At 41.3% G+C, this 21,328-nt stretch overlaps 2 protein-coding genes across 4 annotated transcripts; one reads left to right on the forward strand and one right to left on the reverse strand.

Annotated features, from left to right (window-relative positions):
- Positions 1–2,401: 2,401 nt before the first annotated feature.
- Positions 2,402–7,228, reverse strand: DNAJB9 (DnaJ heat shock protein family (Hsp40) member B9). 3 transcript variants are annotated; one of them, XM_037041128.1, is made up of 3 exons: positions 7,103–7,228; positions 4,795–5,021; positions 2,402–3,867 (listed from the first exon to the last, which is right to left on the reverse strand). In XM_037041128.1, exons 2-3 carry the CDS (start codon positions 5,009–5,011, stop codon positions 3,416–3,418), a joined length of 669 nt encoding a protein of 222 aa, XP_036897023.1. In that variant the 5' UTR covers positions 5,012–5,021; positions 7,103–7,228; the 3' UTR covers positions 2,402–3,415. The 3 variants fall into 3 exon arrangements, with proteins under 3 accessions (XP_036897023.1, XP_036897022.1, XP_036897024.1); XM_037041127.1 differs by lacking the exon at positions 7,103–7,228 and adding an exon at positions 6,646–6,700; XM_037041129.1 differs by lacking the exon at positions 7,103–7,228 and adding an exon at positions 5,631–5,649.
- On the forward strand, positions 6,903–11,747 carry THAP5 (THAP domain containing 5). Its single transcript, XM_037041126.1, has 3 exons — positions 6,903–7,104; positions 8,859–9,051; positions 9,537–11,747. Exons 1-3 carry the CDS (start codon positions 7,025–7,027, stop codon positions 10,449–10,451), a joined length of 1,188 nt encoding a protein of 395 aa, XP_036897021.1. The 5' UTR covers positions 6,903–7,024; the 3' UTR covers positions 10,452–11,747.
- The last annotated feature ends 9,581 nt before the right edge of the window (positions 11,748–21,328 follow it).

Consider the following 21,328-nt stretch of genomic DNA (forward strand, 5'->3'; position numbering starts at 1 on the left):
TCCTTCTTGTTTTCCAAATGAGAAATTCCCAGTGTCCCATCCTAATGAATGCCCTCTATTTCGTCCTGGTTTCCTTCATTCCTTCCCGACGGTGTATGCTCAGCTATGCCAGGCTCATCTCCCAGGTGGTACCCTTCCTTGTACATTGTAATTTAAAGTGAAAACCACTCATTTTTTCCCACAAAGGATATACATGGATGGTAAGGTTTTTTGCATTTTTAAAATGCCTATATTTTGGTCTGATTAATAATCTGTCTGGTTACAAAGTTCTAAGTTCAAAAGCATTTTTCCCTCAGACCTTTAAAGACATTGGCCAGGTCACTTCAGTTCCAGGTTATTATTTTTCAGAGGTCTGATAAACTAAGTCTTGCTCCTTTGTAGGGGAACACCTTTTGGTTCCACTTCCCCCACCAATACTGCTCATTTCTGTGCAACCCTTCCGAACAACTCTGCACTGCTTTTCTGTGCTTGGTGTCGTCTTCTCCCCTCCCTGCCTCTCACCCTTTTGTTTACCCCTCACCCTGTGGTGTGGTTGGGGTGGAAGAGGAAAGAACCCTGGATTCTCCCACATGGTGAGACCATCTTACCAGCGCTTGCCAGAAACTTTATGATAAACATTTACATTAGGAATAAGGTATTTTACACATGCATTTGTGTAAAAAATAATTCCTGAAAGCCTGTGATAAAGTGTTCACTTATATTAGTCTTTTGATGTTTTCATTTACTCTTACTATTCTGCAGACACAGCCAAAGGGTATTCACCAAGAAAAGTAAGTATGGGGTGTGTGTGATTATTCTGTTACTGACTAGAAATACTTTAATTCACTACTCAACTCTCAAAACAGATGATCGCACCAGCTAATACAGGTCTGATTAGTAAAAGGATGAAACTCGAAAGATCATGTGCTCTTTATCCTAATAGTCACATTTTGATTCTTCTGCCCTCAAATACTGTCTTGTTTTAAAAATACAATTTAGCAATCCTAATCACTAGTTTTAATTTTCTTGGGAGAATAAAGGAGTTTTTCATTTACATCATAGTGTCATAATTTACTTGAAGACGTTTCCTAGGTGTAAAGTAGTCCTAAAAAAAAACACTGTCATTTAAATAACTAGAGCAGTTATCAAAAAAAAAGCATGTTGATAACACGTTGGCTAGACTAAGTAAAATCATAATGGGTGGTTCTGGCCTGACAGGATAATCACTTTCAGGTAACAGTAAGTTCCAACAGAGAGGAGGAGGGAGGGGGAGGGGGGCAACGAGAACCCAAGTTATAAACGTGCTCATCCCTGCTCCCCACTGCATTGCTACACAAGTCCTAGATTACCACTTTTTTTATTTTCACTCAGGCCAGTATTTAGCAGGCTTGGATATATATATGGCTACGGTTACTCAGTGAAAATGGTTCCCTGGTCCTCTAAATTTGGCAAACAATACTTGGCATCTTTACTGCAGATTCAAAATATACATCAGCATACTAGAAGCTCAAAGCAGCCCATGCAAGCACTATTCTGGGACCCTAATTTCCAACATGTGTTCGGGGGTAGAAGGCTTTCTCCCCCCACTACCAAGCAATGCTCCAGACACCCTCACTTCGGACAGTCTACTCAGAGAGAGCATCGGATCCCACAGGGTTCGGGCTCCGTCCCACAGGACTGTCCTCTGCTTCTGTGCCAATTGCAAGCCCACGCTGTCACCTGTGGCGACCCACTGACTGCAGACTGGAGGTTCCTGTGACTGCTTCCTCAAAGAGGCAGAAAGGGTATTTCTGCCGTTAAAAAAGAACAGAGGTTCAAATAAATATTCAAAATGGGAAAAACAAGGAGATAATCAGATAACCAGGCCCTGGAGAAAAATGCTCACAATATAAAAATAGTCAGTCCTTCGAGTTAATCCTGATTTAAAAATGGGCTTTTTCCTCTTTGTTTGATAGACTGCAGGTAATCCTCAGACCAAAATTCAAGTTGTGGCTATTTTCTTATTATTAAACAAATCAACTTAATTTCCAGGAAATAAGGCATGCAGATATAAAATAAATTCATGTTCTTCAATCTTCAAAATAAAGATGGTCATTAACAAATATAGCTTGTCTTTTCCCAACCAGGCCTGAAGAGGAAGCAGTGGCAACCATACTTGCTCCTCAGAGGCAAATACACCAAAATTGTAACTAACAAAATCTTCAAGCTACCACAACTTGTGAGGGAAGGAGGATGAAGGCAGGCAAGAGAAATTGCCAAATGGCAATCAAGGAAGATCACATGACGGCTTTCACGTTATCCAAAGTAACTACTAGAATGTGGTCTATGCTCAGCATAAGCAGCCCCATTGCTTATACTGATAAGCACACCTCCAGAATTGCAGAATAAACGTTTAACTAAAAAAAAATGACAACAGAGAACATCAAATTGTAAATATTATATTTCTCTCACTCACACACAATGTTGTATGAGACATTTACTACTTTTATATGTATCCATAGGATTAATACTCATATGGAGTATAACATGGGAAAGTGCAGAACTAGAGAAAATGTCTATCTGAAAACAAAAGCACACACTTCTTAGGACTTAAAAATATTGCACGTAATAGGGTTGCGCAGAAATTACTGGCTGTTTTTTACAAACAGAATGAGGTATTAGTCAAATTCTAGATGAAGATGAGTGCAAAGAGGAGGAACCACAGACACAAAGAATACATGAATCCATAGTAAGACATACGGAGCCAACAATTAAGAAATGTGAAAAATATGCAAAGCAGCTATGATTCCAACATTAGAAAATCATTAGCCAGGGGCCAAACATGTAACAATCTCTTGGCAATATTTCATAAGTTTTCAACTTTCTTTTAGCCTAAATGACTACGAGCAATATAAGCATTTTCTTTAGTCCAATTTGACCACAGAAAGGCATGGCTCTGGGATAAATATTAAGCCGTGCCTTTCTGAAGCTCCCAGTGGGAATTTACCAAGGTGCTGCTGTCTGGTGCTGAATGACGCTTTATTTAGAGTTCCACGTACACCCAGCAGCCCACAGCAGCGATGCTGCAGACCATGCAATTTAAGTCAGCCAGGGTTTCACTGCAAAAAATCATTTCAGTTCACATGAAATGTATCAGGCAAACTCATTCTTTTCTTGGTAATAAAACTGGCCACATTAATAAGCCCGGAGGCAGGTAGAGAAAAAAGACCAGGCAGAATTAGATTTTTTCAAGAACCTTTCTTAGTTGGAGAAATTAATAATTAGCTATTTCTCTACTAACTGAATGTTAATTTGTCAAAAACAATTTAAATATATTTAACAGCTATATCAAGTGAAATCATGCACTTGTCAAAAAGGTTCACAGAAATTGTTTTGCATCATAGATACTGAAGAACAGTCAACCAGTCAGGTGCAGTGAGAACGGGGAGAGGAGGTGTTACTGTCCCGAGCAGTCAGTGTATGTCGTGACCATGTTCCCCCTGCGCTGAGTGACAGTCCTGCAGTGCTTGCTGGATCCATGGAACCTGTTTTCAGTCTGTACTGTGTGCCGACTAGTGGTGTCAAAGCCACTAAAAGAAAACATTTTCTCCATGTCTTCAAACATGTCATCAAAGAGTCCACCTCCGAAAGAAAACTCCTGGAAATGATGCCTTTGCCTGCTAGAACCATCCTGGCGTGTCTGGAAGTGATTCTCAAAATGCTTTTTGGACTGAGTATTTTGGTTTTGACCAAAAAACCCAAAGTCTTTGAATAGGTCATCAAAATTGAAGTTAAATGACTGCTCGAAAGGACTTCCACTACCTCTTGGTCCTTTACCATCAGTAAAAGCACTGTGTCCCAGTGTGTCATACTCTCTTCGCCTGTTAGCATCTGAGAGTGTTTCATATGCTGAAAGAAATAAAAATACTTTAGTAACTGAAGGTAATCAAAATTACATTGTCCAAACATCCTCAAATAATCTAATGCACTATCTTAGAGGACTTCATATTGTGAGTAAAACCAAAACATACAAAAATAATAAGAAAGTGAAAATGAAAGTTACAAAAGGCAGGGACTTGGCCCTAATGGCTGCACACCACCAGCAGTCAGCACAACGCCTGCCCTACGGATTATCCAATACACACTCGTTATATGAGTGCTGCCACTACAAATACGCATGTGCAACAATCACAGAGATATTCTTCCTACTGTTTGTGTAAAATCATGACTTACTTGTATTAAGGAATCTGATAGTCAACTATAATGAATTAAGAGGAATTTAGATTTTTCACTCTTCCTAGTTTAAGAAAATGTTTAACTCCAACCCCTAGTCAGTAAACTCCACCCACCATTAACTACTGAATGCTCAGGAGATGCAATCTGGTTTAGAAATAGTCTTAAGTCAAAATTTGTTTCATACTTTTCCTTAAAGCAAATGTGGCTTTAAGTGTAGATCAAGTGATGAAGGAAAAAAAGGCATTTCAATCTATTTAAATTTTTCTACACTTAATATTTTTATATTTAATCTCCTTATTTAACACTGTTTCACAGGTTAATGTTTTTGAGTGCTAAGAATTCCTTTTGACACAGAAACAAGCAGTTTTACAATTAAAGAATAAATTTTTCAAAATTTGAAGATCTGTAGGCCATCCATTCAGGACATCAGTCATCTGTTTTAAGAAACCGGCCTCAAGAATGTCACTCAGGAAATGCAGCTCCCCTCTCGCTCCCACCTCCAGTCCTCAAACGCACGCAGGCGGGAGGCATGCGCGCCCCCAACTCGCAAGCATTGCACTAGGTGCCACCTGCGGGACCTCGGCAACCACCCCAGCTCACCTTCTGCAATCTCTCTGAATTTCGCTTCTGCGTCAGGGCTCTTGTTTTTGTCCGGGTGGTACTTCATGGCCAGCTTGTGAAAGGCCTTCTTGATCTGACGCTCTGATGCTGATTTTGGCAAACCTAAGATATCATAGTAACTTTTTGAGGCCAAAATTAACTCCGTTATCATTAAAATGCAGATTGCAAAGATGAAAACTGACTGGGGCGTAGCCATTTCTAATATCCTAAAAGAGAAAAGAAAGAAATTTTACCCATACAGCTACTCTTTCTTTTACTTTCAAAAGAAACTTTGAGAATGCAAGATACCTGCCCCCATGTGATTTAACTTTATACGAGCTTTATTCCCCCTAAATTGGGAATAGCTTTCAAGAGCAAATATAATTCAACAAAATTGAGAAAAATTCTGTCTCTGCCTTTCCCCTTGGACTCTGGCCACACACAGAGAACACACAAAAATGCTGCTTTTTTGCCAGTTACTACTGAAGACTCTTCCTATGCAAACACTGTAAAAAAGGATGGAAAGTCCAAATATTTTAAAGGATCTCAATCTTCAAGAATTCAAACTCTCCCGAAATTAAAACAGTAGTGTCATATAACCGGAAAAAGAAAAGTACATTATAAGGTAAAGAGCTCAGCGTGTCTAAATCAGTAGCAATTTTCCGTCCCCAAAAAAGCAGCACCTGCAGCCTGCATTTGTGTAAACAGGGAATCTCAACACACACTCAGTAATATCGACAACGCAGCAGCACATGAGAACGAAATCATTTTCTAATCTCTAAGGTCCCAAATATTTAACAAAAAGCACGGGGAAACAAGTCAGGCCGAAAACTCACAAGGGATACAATTTAAGATTCCTGCTAAGTCTGCTGGAAACTTCTCAGTAGCCACTAAAACACTTCTCTAACCTTAGAGAAGACTTAAAATCCTTGATCCTTCAGGCGTAAAAGACCTGAAAGAGAGCCTGCTCTGCACGCTGTGCCCAGGAGTCCTTCACAACCACCTCTGATGACACAACCCGGCTGACGAAAGGCAGCGGGGTTTGGGGAAATGCCAGCCTTCCCCTCCTGCGCCTGTGCTGCGCCTAATTAGCAGGTGGATCACTTCTTCCCAGATTTAGTCACGGTCACGGGTCGCGGTGATCAAGTGCAAACTCCTAGACCAGAACGAACAGCCACCGAGCGCGTGGACGCAGCCAGCCCCACCGGTGGTTCCCAAGCAACGGGCGGGGCTCAGCCTGGCGGGAGGCACCTTCCTGGGGTAATAAAGGTTACTCCCCACTTTTCAGTCGACTATCCCACACTTGTGCAGCAAACCACCTTTGGCGGTGCAGTGACTTCTCATTCCTAAGAGGGACCCGACCGCGGGAGGGCAGCCTGCGCCCAGCTCCCTACAGCGGGTGTCCCCTAGGCTGGACAGTGCAGCCTCCACCCAAAGGCGCCCACAGACGCCCCGCCCGTCCGTCCGTCCCGGCCTCGCTGTCGGGGCTGACCGCGGCCCCGGGTCCCTTCCGATGCCCGAGAAGGCCAGTGGCACGACTCCAAAGGGGTACGCAGTACTCAGTGGTTCCGCCGTCTCCTGCTCCTAATAACCATCCTCGAGAACGCCGCACGGCCCTAAGTCCTTGGGCCACCGCGGGAGACTACAAGGCCGAGACAGCCCAGAATGGCCGACGAAGGCCCCGGGATGCTCTAAACCCCGCTCCCCGAGATCCCGGCCTCGTCCCTCATCCGCACCCTCCGGCTGATGCTGTTACGACCGGCTACGCACAGCCGCTCTGACCCGGCCCCTGACCACGGTCTCCGCGGCTTTAAGAGCCGGCGTGCGCTCCGCTGTCGCTGGGACACCGACCTCGCCCGCCTCCAGCAGTCAGCCGGCTCCCACTGGCGAGCGGCCGCCGCTGGCGCCTCCACCTCCACAGAAGACCTACACGAAACGCTTCCCTATTGGCTGCTGCATCCCCACGTGACGGTGGCGCCCTACGCGCACGTGGAAAACTGTTGTTGCGGGTCAGCCTATACGTCACTTCCTTCCCCTTTCTCCCTTTCCACTACCGGTCAGTTGAGACGCCCGCAGAAGCGGAAGTGACTCCATCGAGGCAGCGTCTTCCTCCAGCCCACCGCGGCGCAGGCGCGGTGGCGCGGTGGCCTAGCCCTGCGGCCCCGCCCCAGCAAGGAAGGCCGACCTCCGTTCGTAGTTGGCCTGGGTCTCCTAGGCGCGCGCCAGAGCTATGCCACGCTATTGCGCAGCTATTTGCTGCAAGAACCGCCGGGGACGCAACAATAAGGACCGGAAGTTGAGTTTTTACCCGTGAGTTGTCAGCCTGGCTTTTGGACCACGCTGTTAAGGCTTTTTAGGGCCGGGTTCGGGGTTCCTGCGGGCGCAGTTTGTCCCTCCGGGAGTGGGGCGTGAGGGCTCGAGCTCCGCCTGCCTGGGAAAGCCCCTAGTGAGCCTGGTCGCCGGGCTCTCAGGCGAGGATCTCAGGCGAGGATAGGCCTGTTCAGGTGTGGTACTGCCCTTGAAAGCGTAAAGTCTGCGCGCCCTGAGGTTTCCAGAGCGGTTCCCCTCCTCACCTGACCTCATTGCATTGACATCACCCCTGCCAAATGGGAGGGTGCACTCAAGTTCATGTACACGCACCATGAGTTAGGTAGCAAGGACATTATTTAATTCCATCGTCTCCCGAGGAGACGGAGGCTTTTCAGAATGTAGGCAACTGATCCCGAAGGTGTGGCAGACCCACGGGAGAACCTGCCTCCTGCCCAGGGCTCTAGATCCAAGGCTTCGATCGTGCGGAGAACAGGCTGTTACTCCCAATACTAGTGCCACGAAATGTTCTGCGAAACCTCGGAAGTAGTACTCACTTTAATCATTAGAATGGGAAAGCAGCAGTGTGTCCAAATTCTGTGTCCAGAATTTCTAGGTGCAAATCCTGGCTCCACTACTTTGTAGTTGAAACACCGGCAAATTATTTGAGCTCTCTATGCTTATGACCTCTCACCTGTAAAGGTATTGGAGGTGTTAATAGTACCTAATGCACAATGAACGAGTAAAGAGATAAATTGGCACTTACGTGCTTAAATAAAAGCATATTTACAGTATTGTTTCCTTTTTGTTCCTGTATTTAAACATAATTCATTTAATTCTAACCTGGCTGTCTCTTAACTTTGATTTTTCACTGCTTGTTTTGTGAAGCCTGTTTTACTTTATATCTGGAACTCCCTGCTCCCTAATGACAAAGGGTAAACCACATGGTTGGAATTAGGGGAATGTATAACCCTGCTTTCTGCATGAGAAACCTTATGTTGTTACTATTTTCAAAAAAATTAGAGATTATTATGTGTTCTTGTAAAAGCACTGAAAGAAAAATAAGTTACTGTTAACTGTGTAATACAGTGTAACCCAAACCTATTTAGAATGGTAGGAAAAAGGTTTCTGTAAAATTCTACCATTAGTCTGGTTTTGTCTATTAAAACCAATGCAGTCTGTCAGAGCCAACTCTAACTCAAGGTCATTGTTAGTACATGTGTAAAGAGCTGTGTTGCCTTTCTGTCTTTTCTATTCCATTTGTTTCATATCATAAAATATTTGAGTCTGTCCTTTGTTTAAGGACATGTTTTGTTCTTGTGTCAGTTTCTCTTTCAGAACTTGAATTTTAGAGTTCATTTGTAGTACTAGTATGAAGTACATTTCAGTAGGCCTTCGTAGTTTATACAGAGTTCTGTCCTAGATCTAGGCCAGCTACACAACAAAATAAAAATAGAACATGATCCACAGAAAATATGAATAGACTTTATTTTTATTGGAACACATACATATTACTTGGAGGGACTCTTGAGTTATGTTTTACCAGCCATTCTGCTCTGAAAAGCTTTGGCTACACATCTTCCATCTTAGTCATCTTCCCCACAGAGGTGATGTGACGTAATTGTTAAGAAGATGCTCTTATGAGTAGAGATGGTTGCTTTGCTTTGCAGCACTTAATGCATAGAGTACCTGTGTACACAGGCCTGGAACCTGACCAATTGTGAAAGTACAGAAAAGTGTTCCCTTTCTAATTTCAGGTTTCCTCTGCATGATAAAGAAAGGCTTGAAAAATGGTTAAAGAATATGAAACGTGATTCGTGGATGCCCAGTAAATACCAGTTCCTGTGTAGTGACCATTTTACTCCTGACTCTCTTGACATCAGATGGGGAATTCGATATTTGAAGCAAACTGCAATTCCAACAATATTTTCTTTGCCTGAAGACAATCAGGTATTGGAGACAGGGCGTAGGGGAGAGGGGGACAGTGCTGAGCAGGGCGGTAGATTGTAGGGTGGCAGGTAATCTGGTGGAAGGACTGAAGGAAGGATGGCTGGGAAAATAGATATTTGAGAAAAAGGAAAACTAATTTATGCTGTTACTAAAAGTGTGCTGATTTTTAAATCTTTGAGCTATTGTTAAAGCATAGCTTAAGAGGAACAAAAAAGTAACATAGATAAATCATTAAGTTATCGTAACTAAATGACCTAAGATTTTTTTTACAGGTTTGTAGAATGATCTGAAATGTTTCCATTATATATTGATGATGCTTAATCAAAAGCACTTTAAATTCTATTTAAGTTATATAGGTAGAACACTTTTTTAATTCAATAAATGTGCTTGGCCAGTATACTTCTTAAAGTATTCAGCACTGACTGAGAAGAGAATAAGCCTAATTAAGGACATCTTTTTTAGAATTTGAAAATATTATTTTCTAGGAAAAAGATCCTTCAAAAAAAAACTGTCTGAAGAAAAAAACAGGTGATGAGAAAGAAGTGTGCCTGCAAGCCAAGTCACAAAAGTCTTTTGTGTCAAAAGAGCCAGAGAAAAATACAGTGAACACAGCTGTCCTTTCCGAACAAGCCCAACCGCCCCCTTCCTCTGCCCTGGCCAGGCCACCAGCTCCAAAAACAGGGAGTATACAGAATAACATAGTAATTCTTACTCTAGTTAATCAAGATGCTAGAAAACCTGAATTGACCTCGGAAACATCAGTTAACCAAGACATAGGTATGGGTGGGTTTCACACGTCTTTTGAGAATCTAAATTCTACAGCTATTACTCTGACAACCTCAAATTCAGAAGGTATTCTGCAGTCTTTGGAAACCCAAGAAGTGTTTGAAATAACTACCAGTCACCTTGCCAATCCAAACGTCACAGATAATTCCATAGAAATTAAGACAGCACAGGAAAATCCATTCTTACTCAGCACAGTTGCTCACACAGTTGAAGAATTAAACACAGATGAGGAATCTGTTATTGCCATTTTGGTACCCACAGAAAATTGCAAACCTACAATTAATTCTTTTATGCCTGCCCAGAAAGGAACCATGGACATGGAGGACACAGGCATGGATGATTCCTTATATAAGGATGTGGACTATGAGACAGAAGTTTTACAAATTGAACATTCTTACTGTAGACAAGATATAAATAAGGAGCATCTTTGGCAGAAAGTCTCTAAACTACATTCAAAGATAACTCTTCTTGAGCTACAAGAGCAACAGACTCTAGGGAGATTGAAATCTTTGGAAGCTCTCATAAGGCAGCTCAAACAGGAGAACTGGCTCTCGGAAGAAAATGTCAAGATTATAGAAAACCACTTCACAACATATGAAGTTACTATGATGTAAAGAGGTCTCAAAGGTCTGATTTTTATATAAGCACTTTGCCACCAAACCAAATTATATGTAAAGTGAGCTTTCTCCTGCATGAAGTTCTCATCTTAATGAAGCTAGGAGAGTGCTGTCATGTTGTGAACTGCATTCTGTTCTTGAAATACTCATTTTGGGGAAAAGCTACAGCGTTGTTGGTCTGTAGATAAAAAGTTTTATTACTTGGCAATCTAAAATATAATGAATAAGTAATAGGATTTTGTCACAAAATGAGAGAACACAGACATGGTAAAAGGGCCCAGAATAAAAGGCTCAGGAATAACCCTGGTTCTACCATTGGCATGTGACTAAGGCAAGTTACTTGTCAAGGTTAAGCCTCAGTCTCTTAATCTATAAAATAAGAGCACTTTACTAGATCTTAAATGCAGTCTGTTTACAGTTCCTTCCGTTTCTACTCATAGGTTTTTAATAGAACTGTTCTCTAATGTGTAGGTACATAATACTGAGTACTGGCTAGACTTTGATTTTAGTAACTACTGGATTATCCTCAGTATTTATTGAATTCTGTGTTTGACCTTTTGGCTAAAGTCATTCATAATAACGAAGGAAAATACTCCTCTTATAATTTTATTGCAGCTGAACTTAAAATAAGGAACCACCCATTAGCCTAGTTCTTAGGTACTTTACACTTAAAAGAAAATGTATTTCAGTACCTTATGTGTGGCTGACCATCATAAAGATTCATAGTCATTTAAGCTTCTTAACACTGTATATATATAAGATTATAATTTATAAACCAAAAGTTTTAATGAGGTTAATTTTTTAAATATATGACTATATTTTAGAAAACATCCTTTGTATCTAATAGGTGTAGCTTTTTAAAATATGTGCATGGGTCATTTTTAAATCCAGAATGATAGGGTAATACTTAATACTATACATTCCCACTTAACTATATTTTATTAAAATTTATATTCAACAAATTATAGATATATAGTGATGACCTTGAACAGACAAATAGGAAAAAGAAGTAATGGTGATGTAAATAATACTGCGTATATCCATATGAATTTAAGAAAAAATATACAAGCAAAGCCTTAGTGGTGACAACAGAAATGTGAAAAATAGATGATCCCTTAAAATCGAACTTAATGTAATTACATATGTTACTGTTTATGGTATTGAGTAAGTTCCTATCAATCTGATTCTTAGTTTTCTATTATATGAAAAATGCTATTTATCTTGAGGGATGGTTTTGACAAATCAGTAAGATGACAGTTATGTTTTTAGTCCTGGAAAATCGGAAGAGCGCAGTAAATAGTACACTAACTCTAGCTGCATAGTGATTGTTTTTGGCTACATTTCACTTAGTTTTTTCAGGCCAGTAAAATTCATTGGCATTATATGAATATAAGTCCGCTAATTACCAAAACTTGATTAGAGGTGTCCTTATTGGGTGACCGTGTGGGGTGGTGGATAAACTTAATATTTTACATAAATTATGATAATTGGTAGAGTTAATATGTTATTTTTAAGTATTTCCATGTTGCATTTTGCTAATTCTCTAAATTTAACATAGATGAAGATGGCCTTTATAAGTTATTAAAAGTGTTACAACTAGTGAAAGTGTTAGAGTTTTTAACTGTATACCTTGTAATTATTGTCTCTTTGTTTAAAGTTATTTAACTCATTTTATTTCTTTAAACTTAATAAATTATAAATATTTAAAATTTTTTCTTGGCTTGTCTTGATCCAACAGTTTTGGATGTTCTCAGTTAACCTCTAAGTATTTTTGAGGGTTCTAGCCAACTTTTTTACTCGGGTTATTACAGGAGCGTCTTCACTAACCTTGCCTGTATTTTCAGTGCCTCTTTCATATCACTCTGCACACTCTTGGCAGCGTTTTACCTTAACTGTCAGTCTAACTGTCACATACACACCCCACCACCACTTAACTGCCTAGCTCAGATGTGGTGCTCTCTCCCCGGTGCCTACAAACGAGAGCCAAACCGGTTACCCTCGCATATATGATGACCCTGGGTGGCTCTCTGCAGCCCGTGTTCTGGCCACCCTGACTCCTTAGCATTTCCTTCGCATGCCAGAGGGGCGTCTGTCTCCTTGACTGCTGCTTTTATTGCCTATATATTTAAGCAGTCCGTCAAAATTAAAAATACTGTGACTTTGATTGAATTTCATTCCTTTTATGCCACTCAAAATTGTTTTCTCCTCCTCCTGTATCAGCATTTACCTTATACGTTCTTTCTTTATATCCTGTCCGTGGCTATCTCTGACTAGGTTGCAAGCTTTTTGAAAGTAGAGTTTTCATTAATGACTTTTGTTTCTTTGGCAATGTAATATTTAATCAATATTTGGATGAATATTTTGAGTTTGCCGCCTTAGAATACGCGGTTCTTGTCACTTAAAATCAAGAACCTCCTTACGTAGCCCTGGCTGGTGTAGCTCAGTGGATTGAGTGCAGGCCTGCGACCCACACAATCACCATTCGATTCCCAGTCAGGGCACATGCCTGGGTTGCAGGCCAGTTCCCAGCAGGGGACTCAGAAGAGGCAACCATACATTAATATTTCTCGCCTTCCCTTCCCTTCCCCTCTAAAGATAAATAAATAAAATCTTTAAAAAAATAAAATAAAAATAAGACCCTCCTTATGTAGATTTTCATAGAATCTTTTAAACATTCCTGTTTGCAACAGATAGAAAAATGTGCTTGTTATCTGCTGTGCCGCCTATTGGTCTTTGCTGTGGAAGGCTGCCCCAACCCACACTGTATTTCCTTCTTCCTGTCTTAGATGGTTCTAAGAGAAAGTCCAAGAAGTCTGTATACATTTATGCCCCTGCATCAGGGAGATAGTAAGTCAACTTAACACCACTGTAAATAATACATGGTGTTGATGTAAACATTGAGCAGAACTTCCCTAGAATAAAAAGCCATGGATTGAGAGTTGGAATATTCACATGCAGATGAATTCTTCTAACTAAATTGAACAGCTCTGCCAACTAATTTGGTGTTACAATATTTTTTTAACCTTTTAGATCATGTTACGTAATATTTTTGTGGACAGGGTAAGAGTCCTGATTCACAATTGTTGGGAGAAAAGCTATAGAGAAAAAAAGGGGTGAGATGTACCTGTGAGAGAGACATTCCTTCAAGGAAGGGTTTTTGTTTCATTTTTCATCTTGACCTCCCATTGAACCCTATGACCTCTTAGGTACTCTATCTCCAGTGGACTTTTCCTTCATCTCTCCTTTGTCACCTTATTCCCATGGTCAGTGGTAGACCTTTGTCACCACCAGTATTTGCAGCCCTTTGAATTATGTCAGCTGCAAGCACCTGTGATTCCCACCTGTTCTTCATTAGGCATTGAAACAACTCCCACTGCACCCAACCATTTTTCCACCATCCAGCACCTCTGCAGTGGGTCATGTTCTCCAAACACGGCCACAAAACCCATCTCCTCCCAAATTCCTCTAGTGGGATCCTGCCACTCACTCCCTTATCATGCTTGCCTGTGTTTCTGAATCTGGAGGGTTGAGTGCCTGCTTTGACCAGTAAGACACAGTGCAAGTGACACTGTCAGTTCCAGACTCAGCCCTCAAGTGGCCAGGCAGCTTCCGCTTCCTCTTTGGAATGACCCCTTTTAGAATGCCAGGTGTCCATAAGATGGCTGACTACCCTGTGGCCCTGCTGGGGAGGCCAAGATACATGGAGAGGCTCAGAGAGCAAGGCCTCAGCCATATGAGTGAAGAAGCCAGCAGGCAATCCAATGTTCACAGAACCCTAAAGACTCAGGAACTGAAGTCAAAGATACCTCTGGGGTTGGAACAGGGGTCTGAAGACATGCTAAAAACAAACAAACAAAATTGATTTAAGTTTATGAAGAAGTAATAGGAACTAGAGCATTATGCTAAGTGAACTAAGCCAGGTGGTAAAAGACAAATACCATATGATCTCACCTATAAGTAGAACCTGATCAACAAAACAAACAAGTGAGCAAAATAGAACCAGAGACATCAAAATAAAGGACAAACTGACGGTGACCAGAGGAGAGGGTGTAGGGGCATAACGAAATAAAGAAGGGGAAGGGTCAAGTCAAGGAACACGTACAAAGGACCCATGGACAATGACAATGTGGGGGGTGGGGAATGAATGGAGGAGACAGGTGGGCAACAGGGGCGAAAATGTGGACAACTAATTGAACAAAAATAAAAAATTGTTTAAAGAATACCATTTAAAATGAAATAAAAATAAAACTAACCCCCCCCAAAAGTAGTAGTAGCCATCTCACACAGCTTAGCAGGTACCCCATTCCTAAACCTGACAAAAGATGGGCACTTTAGTTTCTAGAGAGGACGAAGGGTCTAGAGAAGATGAAGCCCTNAACTAAGCCAGGTGGTAAAAGACAAATACCATATGATCTCACCTATAAGTAGAACCTGATCAACAAAACAAACAAGTGAGCAAAATAGAACCAGAGACATCAAAATAAAGGACAAACTGACGGTGACCAGAGGAGAGGGTGTAGGGGCATAACGAAATAAAGAAGGGGAAGGGTCAAGTCAAGGAACATGTACAAAGGACCCATGGACAATGACAATGTGGGAGGTGGGGAATGAATGGAGGAGACAGGTGGGCAACAGGGGTGAAAATGTGGACAACTAATTGAACAAAAATAAAAAATTGTTTAAAGAATACCATTTAAAATGAAATAAAAATAAAACTAACCCCCCCCCAAAGTAGTAGTAGCCATCTCACACAGCTTAGCAGGTACCCCATTCCTAAACCTGACAAAAGATGGGCACTTTAGTTTCTAGAGAGGACAAAGGGTCTAGAGAAGATGAAGCCCTGGCAGACGCCACACTAAAGAGAGGTATCAAGTGAAGGTTTATAAACTGATTAGTAAGTCCTACCCCCTCCTACCACAGCCTGTGTCACAGACGCAGTTACTAGAACATGTAACCAAGCTTCTACCCTTCAGTTTGTTCTTGGGAATTTTGACAAAGCTCAGGAGAAAAAGCACAAGATTGTCCACCGGGAGTCCCCATTGGGTCCAGCTAAGTCACTCTGCCACAGTGACCCTCAGCCCTCACTATGCCCCAAAATTACCTGGGAAACTTAAAAATTACCCTTACCTGGGCTCCACTCCCAGGTCTGGTGTATCTGTATATTAAAAAATTTACCTGATGATTTTCATGCACAGCGAAAGTATTGTTCTACAGTGAACCCATGGACGAGGTTCGCCCCCAAGCACAAAGCTTCCCATCAGCGTTTAAGTGTCCTGCCGACTGGCAGTCAGTAGACAGTTGGGAAAGCAGTTAACACGGAGACCAAAGTTAGAGGAAAAATGGCAATTTGGAGAAAATGGATTATGTTGGCAGAGGAAAACTTAGGGGGAACAACCCAACTATGTAATTAATGTGGTTACGGAGGCAAGATACATTGGTTGTGTCCCTGAAAACAAAACCAGAATAACCTTTGTTAAAAAGAAGCCTTATGAAGACAAAAATAGGCCTAATCATTTCAAGTGTGAAATTAAAAAGTTAATAGGAATCAGAAGATTAAAGTTGAGAAATCTGACCATACTAAGATGTGAAAAGATAATGCCTTCGTGCAAAAACATTAAAAATAGCAAATTAAGCATGAAGTTTTGAGATGTACAGGTAAATACAGAAAGAGCGAGCATACACCGCCGGGAGGGGTTGGCTCCGGGGAGTGGGAAATGGGGGAGGCTTCTGGACTTTCTGAGCAGGAAGCTATGGCTCATTCCTCCTCCTCCTTCAGGACCGACCTCATCACTTTATCTTGAGAGCACTTATTTGCCCTTCCACGTGCCCTTCTGACTTACCCCATCATACTGATCACCCAGTATCATTATTACTTCTTGACTGTTTTCATGCCCCCAGTATGAGTCTTCAGGCCCTCAAAATGTTAAGCTTTTAAGCTTCGCTGCCTAGCACAATTCCTTGTGCAGGGTAGGAGCCCCGGAATATTTGTCAGGAGAACAACTTGACACCCACTGAACCCTATTTCAGGCACTGTTTTGCTGAGTCTAATTCTGGTCTCACACAGGGACAGTCACCAGACAGATGAACCTATGTGCAGCTCTGTGAGTGCACTACCGCCCCATTATTCAGGCAGGCCTGTTCAAGTATTAACTTGAAGTACAAGGTAAACAATGCTGGCACGCTATAAGCAGCGCCCAGTAAAGGACAAGGTGCATTCCTTCTAGACTAGAGTTCTCTTCCTTGGAATCTGGAATGTGGGAAGCTTCCAGAAGGGTCACTGGCTCTCCTAAAACCTCATGCAAAATTTTGTGTGCATAAGCATTTTTCTGGAAAGAGAACGCATAATTTCTATGACATTCAACTGCTCGGGGCAATAATACCTTATGGTTTACAGTTGCCATTCTCAGAAAATCATAAACCTCTTTACATCTTCTTCTGCAAAAACCAGGAACATAGAGATGGGAAAGTTATTACTCTAGATTTGAATACACACACACACAAGCACAAACCCTTACCAATTCAGCTATATAGTTTTAATTACCTGGGAGTAGAATACTAAAACCAGTAGAAAAATTGGTCCATATCCAAAAAAAAGGGCTGGGTAAATTCCACACAGAATTCTTACAAGTTTTAAGCCTGTGTTCTTTCACATTTCCCAGAAAATAAATTTTAATGCTCAAAGTACTATATAGAGTGTCAGAAAAAATAAATTCAGAGAGTAAGTAGTATTTATGATAACTGGAAAACACGATTTAAGATCAAGTCACGTGTTTTCTGGTTACTGAAATGGAATTCAAAATGCAAAGCAGTGAAGCAGGGGCCAATGTCAGAGCAAGTCTCATCTTGCACTTTTTCTGGGCACGGTTCAGGTTTTCCATGAATAAAAATGCACAGTGTTTGAATATGTACAACAGACTAGAATATCATGTGTGTGGAATGAGGTTCATCTTATTGAGCTTGCCAACTTGCTTAGCCTGGCTGGAAGTGCACTCTCCAACATGAGACAAGCAAGTATCTGCACCACAGAAGACAGAAGTCAGCCGGTTTAGTGGTGTCAAAACACAAAGCATTTCTGAAGGAGTGAGGAGGGAAGGGCAAAGGACATCATTCAGATTTTTCTTAAACGTATTTTATTGATTATGCAATTACATTTTTCCTAATTTTTTCCTCCCTTCCATGCCCCTCTGTGCCCTGCATGTACCCCCGCCCCCATCCTCCAGCATCCCCCCTCCCCTTAGTTCATGTCCATGGGTTGTACATATAAGTTCTTTGGCCTCCCTGTTTCCTATACTATTCTTAACCTCTCCCTGTCTATTTTATGCCTACCAACTGTGCTTCGATTCCCTGTACCTTTTCCCCTCCCATTCTTCCCCTCCCCCACCCCACTGAAAACCCTCCCTGTGATCTCCATTTCTCTGGTTCTGTTCCTGTTCTAGTTGTTTGCTTAGTTTTTGTTTTTGTCTTTTAAGTTCAGTTGATAGTTACAAGTTTGTTGCTATCTTATTGTTCATAGTTTTTGATCTTTTATTTCTTAGGTAAGTCCCTTCAACATTTCATACAATAAGGGCTTGGTAGTGATGAACTCCTTTAGCTTGACCTTATCTGGAAAGCACTTTATCTTCCTTTCCATTCTAAATGGTAGCTTTGCTGAATAGAGTAATCTCAAAAGAAACCTTACAGGCAAGAAAGGGCTGGAAAGAAGTATTTGAAATCATGAAAGGCAACGACCTACATCTAAGATTGCTCTATCCAGCAAAGCTATCATTAGGAATGGAAGGGCAGATAAAGCGCTTCCCAGAGAAGGTCAAGTTAAAGGAGGTCATTCAGATTTTTCAAACAATCCCCAAAAGTCATTAAATAAGAAACCATTGGTCTCTTCTTCTTTGGAACACTGAGTTGTGTTTGAGACACATGTTTGGCCTTGCTACAGACTGGTGCTTTGGCGTTCTGAAATCGCACCTTTCCATCCACCTGTCTGGTTTCATTCATTTGGGGCCTGACAAACCCCAGGGAAGCAATAATAATACAGGAAAGGCACAGAGCTAAGCTTCAGAGGCAGAAAAGTCCGGCTTGCCTCCGGAATGGACTCCGGTCTCCTTTGTCGGTAAGCAGAAGTGTGTTACTGGATGTCACCGCAGAAATCCATTTTCAAAGAAAAGTGCTGTAAAAGACTTCGAATGAGAGGGGAAAAAAAAAGCTACAGAAGCACCAATGAGATAAGCCATTCCTTTCTTAGCAACAGCAAAATGCTGAGGGTGAAGAGACCACTATCAAGAATAGAGAACAGAGCACCTGGTCCTAACAAAGAATACTTTCCATGGGAGAAATTGCTTGCAAATTTAGATAAAATGGCCCCACACATTTCTGTTCTTTCTGTCTTTTGTTCAGGTGGGCAGAACTGAAGTTAGCACTTCATAGTGGGGGGAAGTCTTACATATCACCAAGAACCAGTTCAAATGTCTCCTTTTCTAAGTGGTAACATACAGACAGCCCCCTGCCCCAGCCGTCTTCAAAAATTATTTGTACCGTTATTATAACTAGATCATTCTTTGTTGTAATTTCCTCTATGCATCAGTCTCTCTGATTAGACCGCAAGTTCCTAAGAGATGAAAACCAAAACTTACTCATCTCTGACACTGTAGGAGAGGAAAAATTTCCCCCCACACCCTGACTGAGACTCAGTGTCTGGGTCTGTGAAACAAACTGACAAAACACAGATTAACAAGAAAAACGGCTTGTTAACACATGAACACATGCGCAGCACAGACATGCGGGAGGACTCAGCTATGGGTGGTCAGAACTTGGGGCTTATACAGCATCTTCATAAAAAAAAGGGGGACAAAAGGAAAAGGGGTTTAGGTGCCTAGGGGTGGTACACTATGGGAGGGTAAAAAAAATTGGGGGAAATGAGGGAAGGTAAGTGCTGCTTTAATAAGGTTTCTTATGTAGATTATTGGTGCTGATAAGATTCTGGAATTATCTCTGCTGCTGCAGAATCCTCCTGCCCTGTCTAATAGCAGAGAGGGATGGAGCAGAGAAGTTTCTCAGGTTGGCTTCCTCTCCATTGTCTTCAGCTCAAGACAACCCTTAGGTCAGCCCTTATGTCAAAGTGGTGTATTTTGGGCTGGCCCACTCTGAACTCCTTCAGCACCTGGTGCACCCTCTATTAATTGTGGAAAATACGGTAATCATGCTATATCTTGACTGATGGGTGGTTGATAAAGTATATTGCTCTGTGCTTAGATCTAGCGACTTTTGAATATTGTAGAACACTAACACCAGGAATTTTAAACCACTCAATCCCAAAGTCAGTGCCCAACTCTGCGCTGGCTCTTTGGCCCTAAAGTGTATCTCATATTTACCTGTTGACAGCAAATAGAGAAGAAGCCACAGAAAGTACCATGTCAAAGGAAATGAGAAGATTTAAACAGTCATGTAAGAAGTCGAAGACAGTTGAAAATCTAGATATCGGCTATTTTGAATGGGGGGGCCCCACTTAGAAAGTCACAACGTGTTTATTTACTCCAAGGTTTACATTTTCCATGGCAATACATGGAATGATTAAAAAAACAAAACTCAAAAATTTTTAAATCTGATAGTATTGGAGGTGACTGATAGTCACCTACTAAAATCTGATAGTATTGGCCACTCCTAAATCTTCCTTGTGTTACATTAATCTAAATTCTAAGTTGAAAAATTTTAAGTCAAACCTTTGATTCTTTGTGAACAGTTATCTTCATCCTGAGTGATTTATCTTATAGGAAGTTCAAACTCTACCTGCGTTTCTTATAGGAAGTTCAAACTCTACCTGCGTTTATTCTGTAACTTCACAGATATATCATCCCTAGAAGTGTTGGTAGCTGTTGCAGGTGAGTTTTGCCATTGAACTGAGAGCAAGTTAAGTCCACTTTGCTGTTTATAGGGAACCTGCCATTTGAGCCCCCGGCCACAGGGTGTTTGCTAACAACTCCCTCTGGGTGATGCATTTACATTTTATGATTGTTCTGGGAGCTCTCTGTTTAGATGTGAGAAGTCACCATTTAGATGTGAGAAGTCACCATCCCTACACTTCATCACAATGTGGATTTTCTTAAAGTTGCGTCTTAACATACTGATCTTCCTAAATTTCATATCCATTCATTTTAGTAATTCAAATGTTTTTTTTTAATGTTAGCAGTGTGTCTATTTTGTTAATGTAGCATCAAATTCCACATATACTATGGCAATTTGTGTTTTTTTAAGTAAGACCAGATTAAACAAAATATTTGGAAGTGTTTTCCAAAGACATGTCTCTGGCCAGCTTGTTCCATCTCTTCCTTCTAGACTGACTGCAGGACGGGCCCAACGTGGGGTTTGAAGAAAACCTACGAAACCTTGTTTCCCACCCCTTTCTGCTGCTTGCTTTTGTTTTGCCCATTCTGTGTCAATGTCCTTTATTTAGAAGATTGTTGATAGATTTTTTCCATGGGTCATCTTATTTTATTTCTTAAATATTTGATAGATTTCACCAGCAAAATCACCTAGTCTGAAGTTTTCTTTGTGTAGAAGTTTCTGAGAACAAATTATGTTTTTTTTTTAAATAAAAACAAAGCTACTCAGAGTTTCCTTTTGAAACTCTATGTGTTAGTTTTGGTAAGTTGTGTTTTTGAAAGACTGTGTTTCATCTAAGGTGTCAAAGGTATTGGCATACAGTTGTTTATACTATTCTTCTATATCTTCGATGTCTGTAGGACCTGCAGTGATGTCTGTCCTCTCTTTTGGGGAAAATAAAGTCCCAGTGGTGACTTACATAACCTGCCGGCTTAAGGCATCATGACCTGCGCCAAAGCAGGGGCTTTGAAACGCGCTGTGTATGTTTACCTGAAATAGCTCAC

This window comes from Sturnira hondurensis, unplaced genomic scaffold, assembly GCF_014824575.4.
Source record: "Sturnira hondurensis isolate 20B ecotype Veracruz unplaced genomic scaffold, ASM1482457v3 Scaffold0002840, whole genome shotgun sequence".
Lineage (NCBI taxonomy): Eukaryota > Metazoa > Chordata > Mammalia > Chiroptera > Phyllostomidae > Sturnira > Sturnira hondurensis.

Excerpts from the sequence above, each read along its gene's own strand:
- DNAJB9 (XM_037041128.1), bottom strand. The coding sequence starts at position 5,011 with ATGGCTACGCCCCAGTCAGTTTTCATCTTTGCAATCTGCATTTTAATG. Across the intron at positions 3,868-4,794 it reads ATTCAGAGAGATTGCAGAAG|CATATGAAACACTCTCAGAT; the intron begins GTGAGCTGGGGT and ends TATTTCTTTCAG.
- THAP5 (XM_037041126.1), top strand. The coding sequence starts at position 7,025 with ATGCCACGCTATTGCGCAGCTATTTGCTGCAAGAACCGCCGGGGACGC. Across the intron at positions 7,105-8,858 it reads CGGAAGTTGAGTTTTTACCC|GTTTCCTCTGCATGATAAAG; the intron begins GTGAGTTGTCAG and ends TTCTAATTTCAG. Across the intron at positions 9,052-9,536 it reads CTTTGCCTGAAGACAATCAG|GAAAAAGATCCTTCAAAAAA; the intron begins GTATTGGAGACA and ends ATTATTTTCTAG.